Source organism: Triturus cristatus, chromosome 10 (genome assembly GCF_964204655.1).
Source record: "Triturus cristatus chromosome 10, aTriCri1.1, whole genome shotgun sequence".
NCBI classification, from domain to species: domain Eukaryota; kingdom Metazoa; phylum Chordata; class Amphibia; order Caudata; family Salamandridae; genus Triturus; species Triturus cristatus.
The window spans coordinates 1117352042-1117374336 of NC_140593.1; the positions used below are offsets into that span (position 1 = coordinate 1117352042).

The 22295-nt window shown below is 43.0% G+C and overlaps 1 protein-coding gene across 1 annotated transcript in view; it reads left to right on the forward strand.

The window, feature by feature from the left end:
* The first annotated feature begins 507 nt into the window (after window positions 1-507).
* Window positions 508-22295, forward strand: part of LOC146796667 (lipase maturation factor 1-like) — a 184638-nt gene continuing 162850 nt past the window's right edge. Inside the window, exon 1 of the mRNA XM_085629344.1 lies at window positions 508-983. Coding sequence (XP_085485470.1) covers window positions 551-983 — 433 coding nt within the window. The 5' untranslated portion in view covers window positions 508-550. The remainder of the gene's footprint in view (window positions 984-22295) is intronic.

Sequence of the window (22295 nt, forward strand, 5' to 3'; positions counted from 1 at the left end):
TTCAGCATCCCCAAGAGGCCCTCATGTAATGCCCGTCCCCATTCACCATAGGCCCTTGTGAGGCCCCAGATCACTCAGCTACGCTCAGTACACAGCTGTACCTTTCTATTTAAAGCACTATACCTAGCAGCATGAAAACCTCCAATACAAGGGTGACATACTAGCTATGCCTTTGGACCTATCTATTTTATTTTTTATTTTAAAAGTTTTATATAGCGCTAGCTTGACCCGTAGGTATCAGAGCGCTTTACATACATACTGTAAAGAAAAACAGCCGGAAATTGCATTACATAGTAGGCAGGCAGTAAGGAAGTATCAAAAATTAATTTCAGTTTGCAAAAAATGAGACATGAATCCTCCGCTCTAGTCGGGGAAGTGAAAAGAAAAAAGTTCACTATCCAGTCAACTCCCAAGGAGTAAGCCTTTACGTATGCGTATGCGCATGCGCCAAAGTACACTTGATTTTTCGAGCTTCAGCAGCTGCGCACGCGCCTTTAAGGAATTAGCCACGTGAAAACTGTCTGGTTTGGCTGCAGTTACTAAGAGCAACATGGCGGCGCCCACGGTAGACAGCTCCTCCGAGGGAGACATCCCCGAGGAAAAAAGTGAAGAAGAAGAAACACAAGTTACTGAGAAGTTAGAGCGGCCCTTAAAAAGACGAACCAGGGCACACGGTAACGCGCCTCCAGCCGTCCTAATGAAGCCCGTGCGGAGGAGGCGGGCTCATGATGACCCGCTCACTGCCCAGGAGGAGGAGTCAGGGCAGAGGCGGGCCCGAAATGATTTCCCTCCAATGGAAGGGGTGGAACTACTACGCAGAAGGAAAGTACGAACTGACTTACCACCAGCCCAACAGGAGGAGGAAGGGGCGGAGCCTAGCGCCTCGGGGAGGAGCACCAGCCAGCAGCACCCACCCTCTGATCTCCGGGGCGGCTATTGGCTGGTTAGGATTGTGCTGCTGAGGTCCATAGCCCTCTTATACTGTGAGTCAGCACTTCTACGCTAACTAGCTCCTTGTATTTTAATAGTGCCTAGAGATGCCTGAGCCATCAAATTAATACGGTGCCATGCGTCCAAGGGCCCGTGCGCGAACCGAGCCGCGAAAACTTTTTGGCATGCGATTCGTGCAACAAGTATCATACAAAAGCGATACACACGTTTACATTTTGAAGTAACTTTTAAATCAAGTTGAAACAATTTGTCTTAGTAGAACACATTATATCACAACTAGGGTTGCCATCTGTCTAATTTTAATGAACTGCTGATACAAGTTAGAAAACTTACCTAAAGCTGTTATTTTTCCCCTTATTGGTAACATACTCTAAACAGTAAATGTTAAAATAAAATATTTAAAAATGTGTTCTGCATCTGTCCAATTGACCCCTGATATTGAACTAAACACAGTCAGAAAGGCCAGGTTAAGAATGAAAAAAGTGTACTTTATATAAAGTTCAAGTCCGGTCCTTTGCACAGTATAACAAACAGATGGCTGGTATTTTTGTCTTGGAACGGTGGCAACCCCAATCAAAGCATTGGAAGGCATTTATTAAAAGTTATAGTTTTTACACATGAACTTAGAAACGTTCTCTCTCTCCTCTGACCAGATAGAGGAATTAAGCAGAGTTCCTTTATAAGGTGATGGAACTCTAAAGTGACTTGCAATATCCTTTTAATGTACAGTAAAGGGTACTATATTCCTTATATTATACTCACACCATCACACTTCCCACAAATTGCTTAGATAATTGGTGCCTTGCTCTTTCATGTTCCTTGGAGGCAAGAAGAATAAAACCAGAACCCTTCCTGTGAAATTAAACCCATCAAAAAGGTGTTAGATATTTTTGCAAAAAAAATATATTCGAGTTAGTTTAATGTGAGTCAGGTTAAAATGCTGTTTCATGGATTGTGTAGAGACATGCAGAGAGATTTATCTTTCCTGCAGCAAACTATTACATTGAAAAAACATGTTGCCTCAATATTTCCTTTCTGCCTATCACTTTTCCTTTTAAGAAAAAATATCAGAAGATGAAAAGGCAGATCCCTTTTCCTTGTTTAAACTGCAGCTGTAATTATGCTCTGTGACCTGCCTTTCAGCTTAGCTGCTCAAGCTGGCAGCAGGCACCGTGTTGTTAGAACTCAACTGCAATAAGTTATTACAGTTGATCAGCTAAGACCTTTCTTTATTACTAACATTAGAGACATCACAATTCGCCTGCAGTAACAAATCAGATACATGCATTTATAAAGACCTCCATGTATTGCAGTCTGTTAAAGCAAACACAAGAGATATTTGCCCACAATCACACAATTTGGTGAAGCTGTGACTGATCATAGATTTTCTGATCTCACGCTGTACAGTTCAGCCACTAGAATGGCAAATCTTTCTCTATTATGTTTTATATCAAAGGTTAATGCTTTACCGTTAATTCTTAGTGCATGATGTTAGAGCGTGATTGGCAGGCAGAAGACACATGAAAGCTCAGCTTGAGATGGGCTCTGGGTCCATGAGGACATTGAGCTGAGCCAGAGCCAGGCATCTGGATCGAGCCTGCAGTGGCTTGGCCGCCATTTCTGCTGTTGAGATCAATCATTTGCAGAGTCATCCATATTACACTGTAGCACATTTTCCTTATCATAGAATTGCTACTCGGAGGCTCGGTAGTGCTAGTATATTAGGAATATCCAACCACAGCTAAAGTCCACCTATTCCTATGTGGTAGTGCTAATGAAAACCACACATAAATCCCAACTCTTAAGATTTTTGTGAGAAGCTTCCGACATTTAAGTACAACATAACATTCAATCAGCTTTCTTGTGTCTAAATGTCACTTCACTTTAATACAAGTTTTTTTTCTATATTCCCCTACTATCTGTTCCCAAAAGTTGGCATGTATGCAACTGCTTTGTTGTTCCTGATTAACCCATTTGATAGTGATGCACTAACCAAGGGATAGTATTGGTGAGAAGTTTAGCAGTGACACATAGTTGAATCTCGCCGACAACAACATTCTTTTACACCTTCACATTTTCACACCTTATACAACCTTATTGCTGAAATGTATAGACCTTGTGTACTACTGAATTCCACCCACACAACAGAATATTTAGCTCTAGGACAGTTCTAAGAAGTCACTTGAGTGCAACTCTTTTAGGTTTTTAATCCTCCCACCATGATGGTGGGTTGCCACTTGTTTGAGTAGTGAAAACACTATGGCAGCGTTCACATATTTAAAAAAAACAGAAGTGACACAAGTTTGGTCATTCTTCTGATTTGCATCACAAGCTGTAATGCAGGAAGCTATTAAGCACGTGTAGGCAGTGCATGGAATTCATACGTTGTTCTGTTCCCTTACATTAAATATTACTGGTCTGTAAATTTGGGAATTTTTCAAGTGCACTGCATATCATTCCTTTGCTTAACACATCTTCTAAATATAGTTATGCTGAATGAAAAAAAACGTTCCTATAAACATATAAGTATTGATACCATTCAGCCAAGGTGCTTTGAAGGTGCACAATTCAACAAGTATTATGTATCCTCCACCATGTACTAACAACCGGTATAGGACCACTAGATTTGTGGGCAGCAACCACTTGTAAGCTGTGCCACAAATTCAGCACGGTCACCAAGAACCTACCTGTCATGCACAACCTCAGATCCACATGAGTTGCAGATTCCATCTGCTTCCATTGTCAAGCCACCACATACCAACTCACCGTCAACATGGTATGGTCATGCCCCACCTCACAAACTACTTTGCTGCTTCCAACTTCCTTGCAGACACAGTGTATGCCAGCAGGTTTCTAGGGAAATGTTACTTTAGCTTTTAGACCTGTTAACACTGGCTGTCCACCTGACAAGGCATCCAGTCCTCATGTTCTCTTTATATAGGATTTGCAGTCCCAAGGCGAGCAATAAATTATAGAGCTACACTAGAAATTGTGTTCCAGATATAGGCATCTCTTTGCTGTCGCATCCCATGTGAAACATCACATTAGCATCCTGAAATCACATTATGGTTTGAACTTTATGCCAAATTATGGCCATGAATCAGCCTTGCTCTTCCTAAATGTTACATCTGAGAGAATGCTCCACTTTATACCAGCATATGTTTCTTAAATTCCATAGCTGGATCAATGACCCTTTGGTGACACTTATCCAACTAGAGGTCACCAATAATGCAGTGGTGTGGAATTCCGATAGCCAGGCACCCAGGACATATTGTTTGCAGTCAAGGACAACAAGCTTTCAAGTTTATTTTGTCCTTGGGACAAGTAGACCAAACCCCCTGCAACACAAACCCTTCGGCTGCCAGTTTACAGTACCACATTATGGATCAGAGAAGGGCATTGTCTGCAGTTGTGGTCAGATTAGTGTCCATAAGTTCATGTTGTTCAAACTTGTATTTATGGTTCATTAATGCAAAGCCTTTATTATTAGGTTGAGCGCTCTAAGGAAATGTTGTACGTTCGGACTGCACTACTGACAGTGGTTCCATTATAAAAATGTGTACACCCATTTGCAGAGTTTAACAATATGAGGCTATGTATAATGCTCCCATAGCATTGAAACATCAGTAGTTAGTAATCGCACTTTAGAAATTGCTGTTTCAGTGTTGCAAAATAGCGATTCTTTAATCTTCACATTGCAGTGCATTTTTTAGTTTTTGCATTTAATATATTGTAACGTGCTGACTTAGCACATCGCAAACCAGTTTGCAACTTTTTTTTCACTCTTATCCGGTACCTGATTGTGACGGGAGCACTCTCCTAAATACGATATATATACACATACGCGCTTACTGGAATACAAGTAACCTCGAGATATGTGATCATATGTCTAACTATTGCTCCTGGAATACAAGCCCTATTAAGACCCATATTGAATGGGACTACTTACAGGTTTTGCCTGGATTTTGGCGGACTTGCTCTGGAATTCACATTAGCCCTGAGGAAGTCGTTGGGCGATATACCCAAAACAAAACACGTGTTGGTTACATCTTGGCTATACCAACTCCGCCAATCTGCTGTTATGAGCCATGTGTGATGAGAAAATAAAGAAGACTACTAACATACAAGATCTGGAGTGATATTTCTCTGGACTGACTTCTTGATATATAAATTTGCCTTATGCTCGGGAACAGAATCTTGTCTTACGTTTGTTCTTTTTGTACCTTTGGTCGCAGAGGATTTTTTGGATACGTGGATGGCCGTCTCCTAGCTGTTCCCTTGAGCACACTTTAGATACTATTGGTATTCTGATTACAATAATGGTATTGCGGAAGGTCTGACCCAGTCACTCTCCAAAGTTACACAGTTTGCAACTGGTTTGCAATTTACTGTCACCTTTATTTCCTAAGCCACAACAGCAAATGTCTTGTGGAAAGATAGGATTTGGGCTTGGCGATCTACCTTAAGAAGTAAAGTTAGAGTTGTTTAGTAATAGGGACAGTGTCTCATTTTCAAACGAAGAGCATTATTTTAAATTATTTTTGAGCACCCTAAATCACAGTATAACGAGTTGGGGACTCTTGTGGCTCCTTGGAAGCATTCAATAATATAATCGTGGAGATGGGTCTCGTAGGCAGTCCATATGTCTAAAAGTTGCCTCAAGCGTCAAAAGGATGTTAATAGGGACACATATTGAGCACAAGCCAAATGCGTTATCGGGCGTATAGTGAAATTTCTGTACTAGTTTTTTAAAATGTATCTTTACTGACTATTACATCATCACACGCCTCAGTATTTCTAAGCAATTCTGATCATTTCAACGCATGTTCTACATAGGATGCAATTTATTACATCTCCATTCATTGATCTCAATCCTTCTGGAGTAACTACATACACAGTTAACAAAGCCTGTGACGCGTATTATAGGCTCATTTTCTCTATATACAGTATGAGTTCCTCAGTCCTTGTAACATTACAGCCCCCAGCAGTCCGGTCATGTATGCACCTTCATACAGCTGAATCTCGTTGTCCTCATTTGTATTAGCATCATTTATTGTATTGGATTAAACCTCAAATGAACGTAAGACTGAATTCCACAAGTCTGCGAATGGACGGGTCCTGGTTTCCCTCCTTGCTTCCCCCCCTAAGTGTAGTGCTTTCGAACCTTAGCCCATTTTATGACTTAATTCAGCCACCTGGCGTATAAGGGGCAGTCCCTCGTCTTCCACGTTACTGCTATAGCCCTCTTCGCCATAACGTATCCTAGGTCAATACATTTATTTCAGGATTTTTTGGGGTTAGGCCTTTGGAAGAACCCCAGCAGACATCCGTCTGGCGTACATAGATTCGTACTTTCAAGGTGCTCACAGATCTTCCCTAAATATCTATTTAAATGGGAGCATCCCCACACCATCTGAAAGAAATCGGCATGTGGGGAACTAAATTGAGTCATGTCAAAGACTCTTTCTTCATTATCTTCTTTAATTTCTGTATTGTCAGATATGTTTGGTGTAAGTAGTTAAATCGGGTATTGCTACACCAAGAATTTCTGTCTACTTTGTCTGTGTACCATTCTTCACCTACAATATCTCTTCCTTCCTAAATTCGGTTCCTATTTAGCCCTGGATTTGGCCAAGATTATTTTCATCCTTGAAATCATGGTTCTATAGCCCATGTTATCAATTTATGTCCAGCTCCTAAGGTCACATGTTGGTGGTTCCTGTGTATTAGTTACCTAACAATGTGTAAATGTGTATACTATTGCTCCATATGTTAGGACCTGTCCAGGGGATAAGCCACACTCCTCTGTAAGTGTAGCTACCAATTTTAAGTTCCCGATTTATGTTCCCCTGCCTCATAACATTGCCGACCGTGATAAGACTGATCTTACTCAACTCAGCCATCCTAGATGCCGTAAAAAAGCCTCACTTTGTGGGAGTCCAACCAATGGTATATTGGGAGCATATAGTTGGTTATTAGCTGTTTTATTCACGCTCCAATTTTTAACATCATAAAGCTATTTATTCTAAGTAGTCTGGGTTTCCATGGAGTTCTGTCCCACCACCTAATAAGAGAGATTTCTACAGTCCCTGGTTAGGTTCTGTAGTTAGTGGCTCTATCTCTTCCAAATCTTCACCATCTTGCCACTTTGCAGTCCACTGCAGCTGGGCTGCGAATAAATATGCAAGAAGTCCTCAGGCCACCTTATGGGATTGGCAGTTAAAGCACTTTTAGAGCAATTCTATAAACTATATTGCATCGCACATTAAGTCCCCTAGCAGGAAGTCCAGATTATTGGACCTAATGTATCTGTACACAGAATGATAAATTTGCAAAAAATATAACAGCCTCTGGAGGGTTACCGTTTTAGCTAGAGATAGACGAGCCACAATTGACAATTTAAGGGATCTTGAGAATTCTACATTTCTTTTTAGCGACCTCATTACAGTTCCCAGATTTCCATCCCAAGATCTTCCTCTCTTTGCAAACATTTACCCCTAGGTATGGGAACATATACTTCTCACAGCTAGTATTGTGAAGCTTTAAGCGGAGTGGGCAGTTTCAACTTGATTTGGGGGAACAGAAAATATTCAGGTCTTGCCCCAGTTGTCCTTATACCAGCCCAAATTCGTCAAGTATATGAATTGTTGGATCAAGACCCAGCGACCAGCCTTGCAGATATATTAATAGTTCTACATTCAGGTAGTGGTTCCATTGTTATGGCAAATAGCAACGGGGAAAGTGAACATCACTGCCTGTTGCCCTTTTAGATATGATATTGTTCTGAGGCACATCTTCCGGTGTGTACCCTTGTTACCGCCTCCGTGTTCAGCAATGTAATTCATTTATTTCACTCCTTCCCATTCTAGACAGCACTGCCCTAATGTATCCCCACTGAAACGTATCCTATGCTTTCTCCAGGTCGACATACATCACTATTGCCCTGGCCTGTGCATCTTCCAATGTCTCCTCTAAAATTTGAAATGATCTCCTGATGTTAAAAGTGGTTTTACGTGTAGGTATGAAACCATTCTGATGTTTATGTATCAGCGATAGTAAATGGTGATAAAACGTATTTGCCGAAACCTTTCTAAGGATTTTGTAATCCACGTTAAGCATGGAAAGTGGCCTATATGAAGCCCCTTTCCCTCACCTCTCTTCTTTGTTTAGGTATTGACACAACCAGGGCTTCTCTAGCTATCACAGGTAATCTGCTAGTTTTCAGCGCCATTGTATACGTCTTAGCTAACTGTGGAACAAGAAGAGCAACGTATGTTTGGTAAAACTCTGCAGAGAGCCCACCGTTGCCCATAGTTTTCCCTTGCGCAAACTCCACAGTAATTGCATTTCTAATTCTGTTCTTGGTTACTGCGCCCAGCCCCGCTCCCAACCGTTCCCTGGTCTCCTCCTACACTTGTTTGAGACTTTCTCTATTGAGAAAGGCCGCAATGGCTTCCACCAACAGTCCTTCCCCTGCCACCCACATAACTTGCTATAATAATAAAGGGAAGCTTTGTTGATTTCTTTATAGGAATGGATCAGTTGGCCGCTTCATTTCTCATTTGTATTATCAGGCCTCTTTGTCTCTGGTTGTTTAAGCCTTGCCAACAACCTCCCAGCTTTTATTTCCTCTTCATATGCTAATGTCATATATTTGATATAAGTATGACATCTCAGCCTACTATTGTGACGTGTTGTTCCCCCTCCTCATCTAGTTCTTCCTGTTTAGTAGGGATTGCCACTACTTCCTGTTCTAATTCTTTGCGAGAAATCGGGTTATTGGTTGAGGAGTATGGAAGCTTCACCTAGTCAACACCACAATCCTTGTCGGGGTGAACAACAAAAGTCACTAAGTTAACCTGTGCTTAACCCTCTGGTAGCTTGGCACAAAAACAGTTAGGCTTAACTTGGAGGCAATGTGCACCAAGAAGCAGAAAGCGCTAACTGGGGAATCATGTCACATTAGACTGGGACAAAGTCACAAGCTCATTCTGACTGCAATGGAGTGTGGGCCAGATATAGGGATCAGATTAGTCCAACTAAAAACGTTTCATTCTCAAAGTCCAGCACGCAGGGTTAAAAACGTCAGGATTTTACAAGAGGAGCTCAACTGATGCCAGCCAAGGGTCCAGGACCTGAGGAGTCACCTCTTGGGAATAAGGAACTCACTCCAGCAGCGGCCAGCAGGGCTCAGTCAGGTCCAGTTGCAGCCGGTCATGCACATCTTGGTGGTCATGCTGTGTCAGGCCAAGGAGTAAAAAAATACCAGAAGACATTTTAATTAATGTTTTTTTTTTGTAATTACTGAGTTGTATGCTTCAGATTACAAGCATACTGAAAGTTGCCAGAATGTTTTTGGTGCTCTTCAGGTTGCCTTAGATGTGTATGATAAAAGCAATACTTCATCGTTATTTCAAGATGTAACCTGATATTCCATCTTTGTCAATGTTATATCAGATATGTTGTTTTGGGACACTGTATTTTTAGGACATGGTAAGGACATTGTGATCCTTCTATTTTCTCGGTGTTCTATTAAATCCTCACTTGGTGTTGATAGCGAGATGCTTACTATAGTTTATTCTCTGAACTTCAAGTGGGGAATAGCCATGTTTTCAGCATCCTTCTAAACTCCACGTGATTTGCTGTATCCCAGACTTTTCCTGGGACTGAATTCCATAGTTTGGCAGGTGAGACTGAGAAGGCTGTGACACCTACAGTTTATTCTAATATAGTTGAACAGTTAGTTGTTGGACCTGTCTGGTGCATAGTGCCCTTTTCTGGGAGTATTTCTTGAGTTTTATCAATAAAAATATTGTCCTTTTCCCTTTGTTGTCGTGTGTTATGCACAATAGTTTGAAAGTAGATCTTTTGGCGTTAGGCAGCTAGTTGAGAGCCTCTACAGCCAGTGAGATGTGGTCTTGAATCTTAAGATGCAGTTGTCTTACAATTTCACTTTGAATTCTTTGGAGTTATCTCGTAGTGGATATTGATTAGTTGAGTGAGGTGGGTGCCTGGACCTTCTGTGGGAATCCAGGATGAAGGAGGATGTGTCAGACTGTCCCCGTGGTGCAGAATGTGGATTTGGTCCATTGTGCAATCATGGAAACGGCTGAATCCTTGATAATTTCTTAGTTCTGTACCTCAGATGAGATTGTTGATCTTGATCCTACTTCTTCGGGCCACTTTGATAATGGGCTGTAGTGTTTTCATTCCTTGTAATTTAGAATGTTTGTTTTTGAGGTGAGTTTGATAGCTTTGACACATTCACATAATTTTTTTTTTTTTTGCGTTTATTCATTTCTTTATTTAACACTTATTATAAATGTATAACATACTGTACAGCAGCCACACTGCTCTACATCATCGCTTAAGCACGTTGGCAAAGCCAATAGCTCTCACTAGACACTAATAAGGTCCCAAAGGCGAGACCTATTGGCTATGCCAATGCTTGTTATATACTGGTATAACTTTGGTGCCCTGCCAGGATTCAGGAATAGATGCTCCCAACGCAACTGCATTTGATATATTTACTATATAGTCAGCCCAAACATCAGTGTCATGAACAAACAAAACGAGGAGCATACCATATGGGCCTAGAGCCCTTCCTCTGACAAAAGTGGACAGTGAATCTAGTACCTCCTCTCTAGTAAATGGGGGAGAGGTAAAATTCTGGCAGCTGCTATACAACAGAGTGCCTTCGGTAGCAGAGACTACCTCCTTGTGGTACAGGGCAGCAAAATAGGCAACCCATTCAGAGGGTGGAACATGATTTTGCCGTTCTTGCCCCCAGGGATTTGCGCCACTGACAACCAATTTCCAGAAGCACGAGTAGTCTCTTGATGAACACGCTTCCGCTAACTCCTGCCATTTATTATTGTCTCTTTCCTTCTTTCCATTGAACACACTATGTTAATATTCCTTTCTGATGGCTACAATCATAGGTGGGTTTTTCAACTTAATCACCCTACCCAGAGTTCGCCTAAGGCGCCTACGCTCCTTATTTAACCATCCATTGCCTTTTGTTTGGGGGAATTCTTCTTAAGATAAGGAGAGATTGACAAGTGAACTACAATCCTCTCGAAGTACCCTTTATGTAACTCACTAAAATCTAAGTGGCCTCCCTACTTCTCCCTACTTTTTGCAATGGTACTCAAAGTTGACTGGACATCTTTGTTGATGTTTGACAAGATTTCTGGCTTCACACCTTACCGGGTCAATTATATACTTATCAGACAGAGCAAACAAAGTAAGACACAAGGGATTATGATTGCTCTCCACTCATTCCTGTACTACCATGTCATCCACTCTGGACCACAATCTTCAATCAACGTGGATGTAATCAATTAGGTATTTGGACAAATGGTTGCTAAAAGTGTATGCTCCTTAGTATCGGATTTAGTGCAGCCATTTGTAGCCCTGACCTCAATTCTTTGGAAAGCGCTTTCAACTGAAGGACAGCTTGGGTCCATCTTTTAATTGGGTGAAGCTCCAGCTGGGGAATAGCCCAAGACCCGTCCTCCTCTGCAGTGATTTCAATATCATCCATGTCTAGGGGCTCAAATGTAGTGTTAGTCCCCTGCAAGAATCAGATATCAACTTGAACAAAACTTAGCCAGGTTTGCCTATAGGTATTGAACGGTCTCCGAAGCGCATCTACCCTGAAATCCACATGCATATATGTTGAAGATCATCATTGTATGGTTCCCTCACCCTACTCACTTCAATTTCTAGTATGTCAGGGCAATCAATTGTTAATTAGCGAATCATACAGTTAAGGGAAACTTTGTCCATATTGTTAGACCACCCATATGCCTTCCTAACTTACTCGGCTTACCTAGGAATTGAAAGGACTAGTACCCCACTTTATGCAGAGGTTCTGTTTACCAAGTTTTTTGGAAGAGGCATATGTCATACTTGTCGATGAATTCACCCCATCGTGGCTGCATTATCTTTGCCTTGAGGCCAGCCACATTTCAAGTAACCACGAGATCAAAGGTAAATCATGATTTTTAGTGGGGCAATCTGGTGGAGACAAAATGCCTATGGGATCAATTAGTGTGCTATTTAAGACTTCTAAAACTGGGGGCTCACAACCAGTACCCAAAAACCCAGGTAGAACCCCAAAAAATGTTGTTAGACATCAATGTTACTCAGGTTATGATTATGGATTTTTAAATTTGGCATTCACATTCATATAATTTTGAAAGCCTTATGTAATTTATTTTATCAAGTTTGAAGATTATTTGGGTATCCTGAGTGTAGTGGTAGAATGTGAGGTTGAAAGAACTGATGAGGTCCTAGAGTGGTTTCATGTGGTTTCATGTAGAAATTGAATAGAAGAAGTGCGATAATTGTTCCTTGCGGAACTCCTCTTTCAATGATGTATGGTTCAGAGAAGAACAAGGTGTTAGAGATGATATTTGACCTCTCTCCAAGACAGGAGTCAACCCAATCAACCTACCCATACCTTGTAGTCGACTCTGTAAGATTTATTGGCGTATTTTGTTGAACGCTGCTGATAGGTCCAAGAGAATGAGTGCTGCCACTCCATCTTTATCCACTGTAGTTTTTAGTCTGTCCCAAAGACTTGGTTACGAACCAAATTAGTCTTTAGTAGCGGCCATAAGTATGATGTTTTAAGTTTTGAAGGAAACTTACCCGTGGTTAGGGACTTGTTGCAAATATTCCACTTTGGGTTTGCTGTTGAAGTTAATAGAAGGATTTTTTAAATATCACTTGGGGGCAAAGGTTTGACTGTGGCTCGAACACTTGATCTCTTTGGATTAAGGAATTGAGTGGGAGAGAGTTGCTGGAGGGAGAACGGGGGGGGGGGTCTCCAATATGCGCTCTTTGGGTGCTTTGTTGCAACTGTGAGCTTTTCCTTCAATTAAATTCTTCTAGTGCTTTGGCATTAGGGATGGAGTGATTGGCTATTTTGTTGCAGGAGCTCTGAGATTGAGGAGTTAATATCAATGTGCAATCTTGATTGCAAAATTCAGATAGATTTTTTAGCAGTTCCTTTGAGGGACGTTTTGGTATGGTAATACTGTTTAAGCAGTAGGTCTTCTTTGCTTTTTTCTTATAAGATTTGTACATCCTGTTGTGTCTTTGTAGTTGTGTTTTGCCCAGTAGTTTTGCCCAGTAGGCTGTTTGATTTGTACCATCATCGTTGAAAGGTACATATTTGTATATTTTTTTATATCATATTTCCTCCTATGCTTCTTCCGTTCCCTTTTGTGTTGTCTTGGCATTCTCAGAGGCAAAAGTTAGTTCATCCAGTCATATAGCTTCTCTTTTGATTTTATTTGGTCCAGTTTTATGTTTTTTTAAAAGTTTAGCTTGAAGGTTCTCCATTAAGCTGTGTCCACTATTTGTTATCATATGAACCAGGGAGTTGGTTAGAGGTTTTGTCTCAATATTGTTGTTAATCACGATAAGGAAATAGTCTCTCCCTATGACAAGAGCAAGTTCTGTGATGTTCATTTGCTTTGGATTGCAGAAGACAGCAACCAGTGTGTTTCCAGCTGTGTTAATGGGTTCAAAGAGGATTTCGGAGAGAGAGAGGGAGTTTAGTCCACTAGTGATGGTATTAGTTTGTGTCATTTTGGTTTATCAAACCAAATGTTTAGTTACAGAGGAAGCATAAACTAGTGTGTTTGATGGTAAGGTCGGGTGTGCCTTCTATAAAAGTCATCTCTGAATGCTCCTTTTTGGTGGAGGTCTGTATTGTAGAAACAGCTGTGCATGAAAAAAACTGGGGTAGGATTGAATCTTGTCAGTAGAGATTCACATCCTGATACTAGTGTATACTGTCTTTTTGGGATCTCCGATAACTATCTTCTCCAACCACGTGTTTTTTATAAGGAATAACAAGGCAAAAATGTATTTCCATCTGACATTAATCCTTTTGCATTTGGAGAAAACAAGGTTTGTACGTTGGGGTTATATGTGTGAAAATGTGAAACATGAGGGATAGAATTATTTTGTTTTATGGTAAAACTATTTTGCTAAATTTGTGCACTCTGCCTGTAAAAATGGCCTGGACTTTTGCAGGGGGTTGGACCAACCAACTTTTGTGGCCAGGGGATGCCCACGTAAGCACTATAAAATATTGAAGCGGTGGGCGGACTATAGGGTTTGTGGCTGGAGCCTCCCGTTGCAGCTGATGATCTCCAAGTGGACTGAGGGCGGGGCCCAGTTGGTTGGAGCCGGCACTGGGAATGGTGGGGGGGTAACATGGAGTGCCTGTGTGTTAAGGCTGTTTTTGTTTTTACTTGTTTTTCCTATATAGCTTGCATATGGACTGGACTCAGTGGACTTTGCGCAACTCGGGGGGGCGGGTGTGGGGAGGGGAATTTGGAGGGGGGCTTTCTATCCTAATCGCCATGTCATGTTTGGTATTTTGGGTGATCCTCTGAAAAGGTCAATTGCTTTCTTGCTTCTGTACATCTTGATACTGCAGTTGCCTCTGGGGTACAGGGTCCTGCGACATATGTGCAATTTGACAATAAAATCTGTTTAAAAAAATAAATAATTTGTGCACTCTGCGTTTATCTGTAATTTTTTTAATTTTGAAGGTGTTTATCACATTTTCAACTGACAACAATTACAGCTGACTGGTTAAGCATGTCATATATTTTCTCTCTGAACCAAACATCTGTGGCACACCACCAGGAGAAATAATCTTGCTCCACCAATGAACATTTAATCAAGGTCCAATTTTTTTTTTTTTATAAACTCATCAGTAAAAAAGGTTCAAGAGTCCACCAGCGTCCCATGATTCCCAACCAAATTATCCTCGACACACCTGGGTCATGACCACCCATTGCCAATGAGGTAACAATTAAAATCAACAAAAATAACAAAGCAAAAGTGGAATTCAAATTAGTTACAGATTTAACGGAAACACTTGAACCATATCAGGCCATTGATGCCACTCCGTGGGTGTTGTGGTGCAAACCCATAGGATAAATCCACCACCACAACCCTCTCTAGCCCTGCAGGGCTACACCAATAACCCTCACACTAAGTCTGGGCAGTGAAGTCTGCTCCGCTCGCAGAGTTTGCGGAGTTTTCCGCGTTACGCAGAGCTCGCAGAGTTTTTTTTTCCTCGTTCACTATTGTCAAAAACAAGTTGGCGAGCGCAAGTCTAGAAAATCAACCTCCCAGCGGTATTTCTCAACGCGGGAGGTCAGATTTCTCATTGCGAGTAGTGGCATACGCTCGCGTTGAAAAACCATCCATTCGCGTTGAGAAAGCTGCCGATCGAGTAAAAATCTACTCAAGCAGCAGAAAGGAAGCAGCACCCGCTTCGACTATGCATGGTGCTGGTCGCAATGATTGCACAGTGCGGACAAGCACCTGGCACTGAAAATCACAGCAGACTGAATTTATCTAACGAACTCCGCTGCTTGCGGAGCGCCGCGTAGAGCAACAGTTTTTTTTTGCACTTTGCGGAGTTCCGTGTAGCGGAACTCTGTGAACTCCGCCCAGGCCTACCTCACACCAGACTTTCAACTGAAGTCTCTTCCACCCTCCACCCACACCCACACAGTAAAGCAAATCCTTCCAATGTGAAACCCAGCCAGGTAACTACTCTAAACATCACAAACACCCACCAAAAAACACCAGAGCATAGAAAACAGCCACAAGAAACAAAACATGAGCAGAGTGCACCCTCTGGTATCCCACAGACTGAAAAACAGCCACACCCACCTGTACAACGAAGGAATGAACTTACAACAAATAAAGCACAGACAATACTGGCTCTCAGTCAGAGAAACTCACAATATTTAAGAGCTCCTTGGATTTGCAGACCATGTCATGAGTTTTTTTTAAAAAGAGGAGAATTTTTTTGAAATGCAGAACAATGTATCTTTCAGTGTCTCCAGGCAGCAGCATACTTTTTGCAAGTTGGTAATGAGTGTCATTGTACAAGATGGGATTGATGGTTTGCCTTCTGTTGTGTAACTGGACTGTTGTATGGGCTGTACTTAAGGGGATGGTATTGAGTGCCTCGAATGTCATTGTCCAGGTGATTCCATTGCTCAAGAATAAATTTCAACAGTTTCCTCTGCAATGTTTAAAGAAGCAGTGACATAGCCAAAAGGTCTCGCCTTTAAGACCTTATGTGTTTAGAGCTATTGGCTTTGGCAGTGTCTTTAATCTATGTTGTAGAGCACTATAGCTGCTGTGCAGCATGTTGAAAAGTTATAATAAAAAGTGTTATAAGCATTTTTGTTACCTTATATATAACCAAGAAGAAATTTTTTACAACTGAATGACCATAATGAAAAAATAATTAACATAAAAAATGTCTTCTAGTCTTTTTTTAGGTCTCGCTGAGCCAGCGCATGCGCTGCTCTGCGAGAAATTTAGTGAGTGGCTTTTGAAAGTGCTACTAGAGGCTTTTGCTGGCCTCAAGCTTACGTTCACGCGCGCAGCCGCCATGTGGGTTTCTGTCAAGGCTCATTAAGCCTTGCGTGCCTCTCTCCGCTTTGTTTTATTTACTTTTTGTGCACGCACACAACTCCTAGTCGCGGCCGAACTTCTTGCTCGCGATCACTTTTTGTTTTCTTTTCGCGTGCTTGTTTTTTTTTCCTTTTTGCGCGCGCGCGCACAGCTCCCTGTTGCGATCACTTTCGCTGCACCCATACTCGAAACCTTGCCTGTAATAGGTGCTAAATTGTGCCCCAGCCAGATTGTTCAAACAGTGACTTTTATTGCTGTAGTATTACGACATCACGGTTAGCGATGTTAATATGGCTACTGCGATTGGTATATGTATTATTTAAATGTTGTTCCTCTTAAAGTCAACATTGTTTTTGGTCTCATTAACATCATTAGTAAACAGTCCACTGAAAATATGTCCTATATCCTATTTTCTGTCTTTTTGTTTCTTTCTCCTTCTCTCTCACCCTGCTCAACCACTCTGTATATCTCTCTAGCTTCTTCTCTCTCTCCTTTGAATCTCCCCCGCCCCTCCCTTTTCTTTCACCTTTTATCTTTCTCCAGTCTCATGATTTTTCTCCTTTCTCCTCTCCCTGTGTTATCTCCCATCTTCCCCCTCTCACTCTCTCTCTCTCTTTTCTTTCTCTTTTTGTCTGTTTCCTCACTCTTTCTTTCTTCTCGTTTTCTCTCCATTTCTTTCACTGTATCTTCCCTCTAATGTTCTTTTTCTCGTTCTTTCTTTCTCCCTGTCTTATCTGCTCCCTCTCATCTCTCTCTCTGTCATCTCGCTTTTTCTCTCTTCTCTCCATTCTTCCTCACCTCTCACACTCTAGTTCTATGCCTCTTTTTCTCTCTGCTCCCACTCCTTCTGTCTCTCTCTCTCTTTCTAGCTCCATTGCTTTTTCCTCTATCTTTCCATATGTCTCTTCCTATACCGATCCTCCGTCTTCCGTTCAGATAAGGACAGAAAATGTGGGTTCTTTGAAAGGAAGTGCTAGCTCTATTCAATTAAAGGTGTGGCAGACATTACGTAATGAGAAGTGCTAGTATGTGTAGCACTAAATGTATAGCGGATTTAGTCATATATATGCTGCTACTGCCCTACTATGAGTAAAGCCTCCCTGCTGTGGAGTTAAGGTACTCTTATAATACATATACAGCAGTCTGCTGAGTGGCACTGAAACTGCCCCATTAGTAAGTAAAGCAGCCCTGCTGATAAGTTATGGCACTGCCCTACTAAACGTAAACATCGCTGCTGAGAAGGTCTGGGACGCTCGGTTAATAGATTTATAGTAGTCTACTGAGTCCGCTGATACTTACTGTCCGATTAAACAATAAAGTAGCCCTGCTGAGAAGTTCTTGTACTGTCCCTTTAAAGTGTAAACTAGCAATGCTGAAGTGCTTCTACTGTCCTAATAAAAAGTAAAGAAGCCACCTGAGAAGTCCTGATTCTGTTCCACTAAAAAGAAAGACTCCCTGCTGAGATATTGTGGCATTTTCTTCATTTATTCACAACAGTCTGCTGGGAAGTGATGTTAAATGATAACACAGGCCTGCTGAGAAGTGTTTGCACTGTCCCATTAGAAAGTAAAGCGGCCTTGTTGAGAAGTGTTTGTACTGTCCCACTAAAACGTAAAGCAGCCTTGTTGAGAAGTGCTAGTACTGTCCCACTAAGAAGTAAAACAGCGCTTCTGAGGCGTTCTAGCACTGTCCCATTACAAAGTAAAACATTCCTTCTGAGGCGTTCTACCACTGTCCATTACAAAGTAAAACAGTCCTTCTGAGGCGCTCTAGCACTGCCCCATTACAAAGTAAAACATTCCTTCTGAGGCGTTCTAGCACTGTCCCATTACAAAATAAAACCGTCCTTCTGAGGCGTCCTAGTACTGTCCCATTAAAAGGTAGCCCAGCTGAAAGTGCTGCAGCTGCCCCACTGCCAGTAAAGCATCCTTGCTGAGATGCTCTGCTACTATCTTAATATATTTACAGCAGCCTGCAGAGAAGTGCTGGTACTGTCCCACTAAACGTAAACCATCCCTGCTGAGAAATTCTGGTACTCTGCTAATATATTTACTGCAGTGTGCTGAGAGGCGCTGATCCTCTTCCATTAAAAAGTAAAGCTGCCCCAATGAGAAGTGCCCGTACAGTAGCCCTGCTGGTAGTTTCCCATAACTTATCTGGGAGCAGTGTTGCGAAATCCTTGTATTGTCCCATTGGAACCACAGCACCCAGCTAAGAAAGGGTACCATTAAAGGGATTTTAGCCTTGCTGAGAAGTGAAAGCAATATCCAGTTCATAGTAAATCAGTTCTGCTACTAAGTGCCGGCACTATCTCATTATTGCAGAAATGAGACATTCGGGTCATGCCCGTTAAAAAAAAAAAGTGCCCCTACAGTCTGTTAAAGCTATTCCATTCTTGGTGATAAGTGATATCACGTTCACATTGCAGTGATTGCAGCCCTTGCGATAAGGGCTGATACTGTCACATTTTAAACAAAGTAGCCCTGGTGCAAAGTATCGTTACAATCCTGTTCAAAGTGTAGCTACTGAGAATTCAATACTGTAGTGTTATATTGCAGGCACTTTGCTAAGAAGTGCTTTTAGCATGCCATTCAAAGTATAACAGCCCTGCTGGACAATACTCATGCGTGTCCTTTAAAAGAATAGAAGACCTGAGGCCTTACTGAAAAGTCTTGGTCCTTCTGCCCAATTGAAGGTCTAAGATCACTGCGAGAATGTTCAAAGCTGTCTCTTCAAAGATATAGCTGTCTAGCAATGAAGTGCTGATTCTGTCCAGATAGAAGTACTGGCACTTAAACCAGCTGCAGCCCCACAGCAGCCCTGCTGAGAAGTATTGGTACTTTTCAATTAAAGGTCTAACATCACTGTGAGAATGGTCTCATTAAAGATATAGCAGCCTAGGAGAGCAGTGTGCATTCTATCCAGTTTCGAGTACTGGCACTTCGAGCCGACTGCGGTACTCATTAAAACTAAGCATACCAGCCCTACTGAGGAGTACTGCCCCCTTTCAATTAGAGATCTAACATCACTGTGAGAATTTTCAATTATTGTCTCATTAAAGATATAGCAGTCTAGCAGGGAAGTGTTGACTCTTTCCAGCTAGAAGTACTGGCACTTAGAACCAGCTGCAGTGACCCATTAAAAGCAGAGCAGCCCTACTGAGAAGTGTTGGCCCTGTCCAATTAAAGGGCTAACTTCACAGTGAGAATTGTCTCATTACAGATATAGCAGCTTAGGAGAGCAGTGTGCATTCTGTCCAGTTTGAAGTGCTGGCACTCAGAACCAGCTGCAGTGACCCATTAAAAGCATAGCAGCCTTACCGAGGCGTACTGGTCCCTTCCAATTAAAGGTCTAACATCATTGCCAGAATTGCGTGTGCTGTCTCATTAAAGGTGATAATCCTGAGGGAAGTGTTTGAAGTACAACCACTGACAACTGACTGTACTGTTCCTTTAAAACTTTAGAAGGCTTTCTGAGAAGTCCTGGAAATGTCCTACCAAAAAGTAAACAAGCATTGGCATAGCCAATAGGTTTCGCCTTTAGGACCTTATAAGTGTTTAGCCATGCAACAGTTGATGTTGTTGCACCAAGGATATTGTGCTGCATAACTAAATACCTATAAGGTCCCAAAAGCGAGACCTATTGGCTATGCCAATGCTTGTTGTCCTTGCAGTGCAGGCCTTTTCTTCCTTCCTGTTCTAATGCTTGTTTGTTAAAAAAAATTTTTATGTGGGGGTCATAAACAACAGGAGTATGTAGGTTGGGAAAAAGTACCTAAATTACAACACGAGCAGAGGACAGACCCTAGGGAGAATCAACAGATGCCAGATTCCGAGGGCAGACTGAGGTGGTGCTGAAGGATGCTGAGGTTGTGCTGAGTTGGTGATGTGCTTGTACAGAGGTGATGCTCAGGTGATGCAGAATGATACTCCGGTGGGGCTGAGTGATGTTGAGGTAGTGTTGGTGTACTGGTGCAGAGGTGATGCTCAGGTGGTGCCGAGTGATGCTGTGGTACTGAGTCATGCTGACGTGGTGGTGTTGCACTGGTGTTCAGGTGGTGCTGAGTGATGCTGAGTTGGTGCTTTCCTCAGGTGATGCTACATTGATGCTGAGGTGTTACTGCGCTGATGCTTAAGTGGTACTTAACTGCTGCTGAGGTGGGGGGGCGCTGATGCGAGGTGGGGCAGCACTGGTTGGTGTGCACTGATGTGGAGGTCGTGCTGTGCTGATGCTGAGGTGCTGTGCTGATGTTCAGGTGGTGCTGCGCTGGTGCTGTGCTGATGCTGCGTTGGTGCCACACTGTTGGTGGTACACTGATGATGAGGAGGTGGTGCTGTGCTGAGGTGGTGCTTTGTTGATGGTGCTCAGGTGATGCTGAGTGACACTGAGGTGGTGGTGCTGCGCTGGTGCTCAGTTGGTGCTGCGCTGGTGCTCAGGTAGTGCTGAGTTGGTGCTGAGGTGGGGTTACACTGGTGGTAGTGCACTGATGCGGAGGTGGTGCTATGCTGATGCTGAGATGGTGCTGTGCTGATACTGAAGCGGTGCTGTGCTGATGTTGAGTTGGTGCTGCACTGGTGGTGGTGCACTGATGACGAGGTGGTGCTGACGCTGAGGTGTTGCTGTGCTGACGCTGAGGTGTTGCTGTGCTGATGCTGAGGTGGCGCTGTGCTGATGCTGAGGTGGTGCTGCGCTGATGCTGAGGTGGCGCTGATGCTGAGGTGGTGCTGCAATGATGCTGAGGTGGTGCTGTGCTGATGCTGTGCTGGTGCTTAGGTGGTTCTGCCCCGGTGCTGAGGTGATGCTGAGTAATACTGAGGTGTTGGTGTGCTTGTGCGGAGGTAGTTCTCCGGTGGTGCTGTGTTGGTGCTCTCGTGGTGCTGAGTGATGCCGAGTTGGTGCTGAGCTGGTTTATCAGGTGATGCTGCGCTGATGCCGAGTTGGTGCTGAGCTGGTTTATCAGGTGATGCTGTGCTGATGCTGAGGTGGTGCTGTGCTAATGTGGAAATGGTGCTGCGTTGCTGAGGTAGCGCTGTGCTGGTGCTGAGGTGGTGCCTCGTTGATGCTGTGGTGGGGTTGCGCTGATGCTGTGGTAGGGCTGCGCTGATGCTGTGGTAGGGTTGCGCTGATGCCGCGCTGGTGCTGCGCTGGTGGTGGTGCTCTGATGTGGAGATGGTGCTGTGGTGGTGTTGAGTGATGCTGAGGAGATGCAGGCGCTGAGATGGTGCCGAGTGATGCTGAGGTGGTGCCGAGTGATGCTGAGGTGGTGCCGAGTGATGCTGAGGTGGTGCCGAGTGATGCTGAGGTGGTGCCGAGTGATGCTGAGGTTGTGCCGAGTGATGCTGAGGTTGTGCCGAGTGATGCTGAGGTGGTGCCGAGTGATGCTGAGGTAGTGCAGAGTAATGATGAGGTGGTGCTGAGTCATTCTGAGGTGGTTCTGAGTCATGCTAAGGTAGTAGTGCTGCACTGGTGCTCAAGTGGCGCTGAGGTGTTGCAGTGCTGATGCTGAATTGGTGCTTGTTGCAAAGTCATCCTGTGCCCTGGGCACCCCCCAACTTTTTGCTGACTGGAACTGGTGGTAACTGACTCTGACTGACCCTGGGCTCTGCCTAACCAGGCCCAGGGCCAGTGCCAAGCTGAAAGGAACACATTAGATTTATATATAATATGGCAGGGGATTAAAACTACCTAGAGGTCCCCAGAATCCTGGGGCACGGCAGTTTAGAGGGCAGCAGCTTTTCTGCTGAAGCCTGGGGTCAGTTTAAAACCAGCCCTGGTTGCCAGGACTGCTTTTAAAAAGTAAAGAGCTGCTCAAATTCGACTTTGATGCTAGAAAACCTGGTTAAGGAAGATCTGCAATATTTCTGCAGATTCAG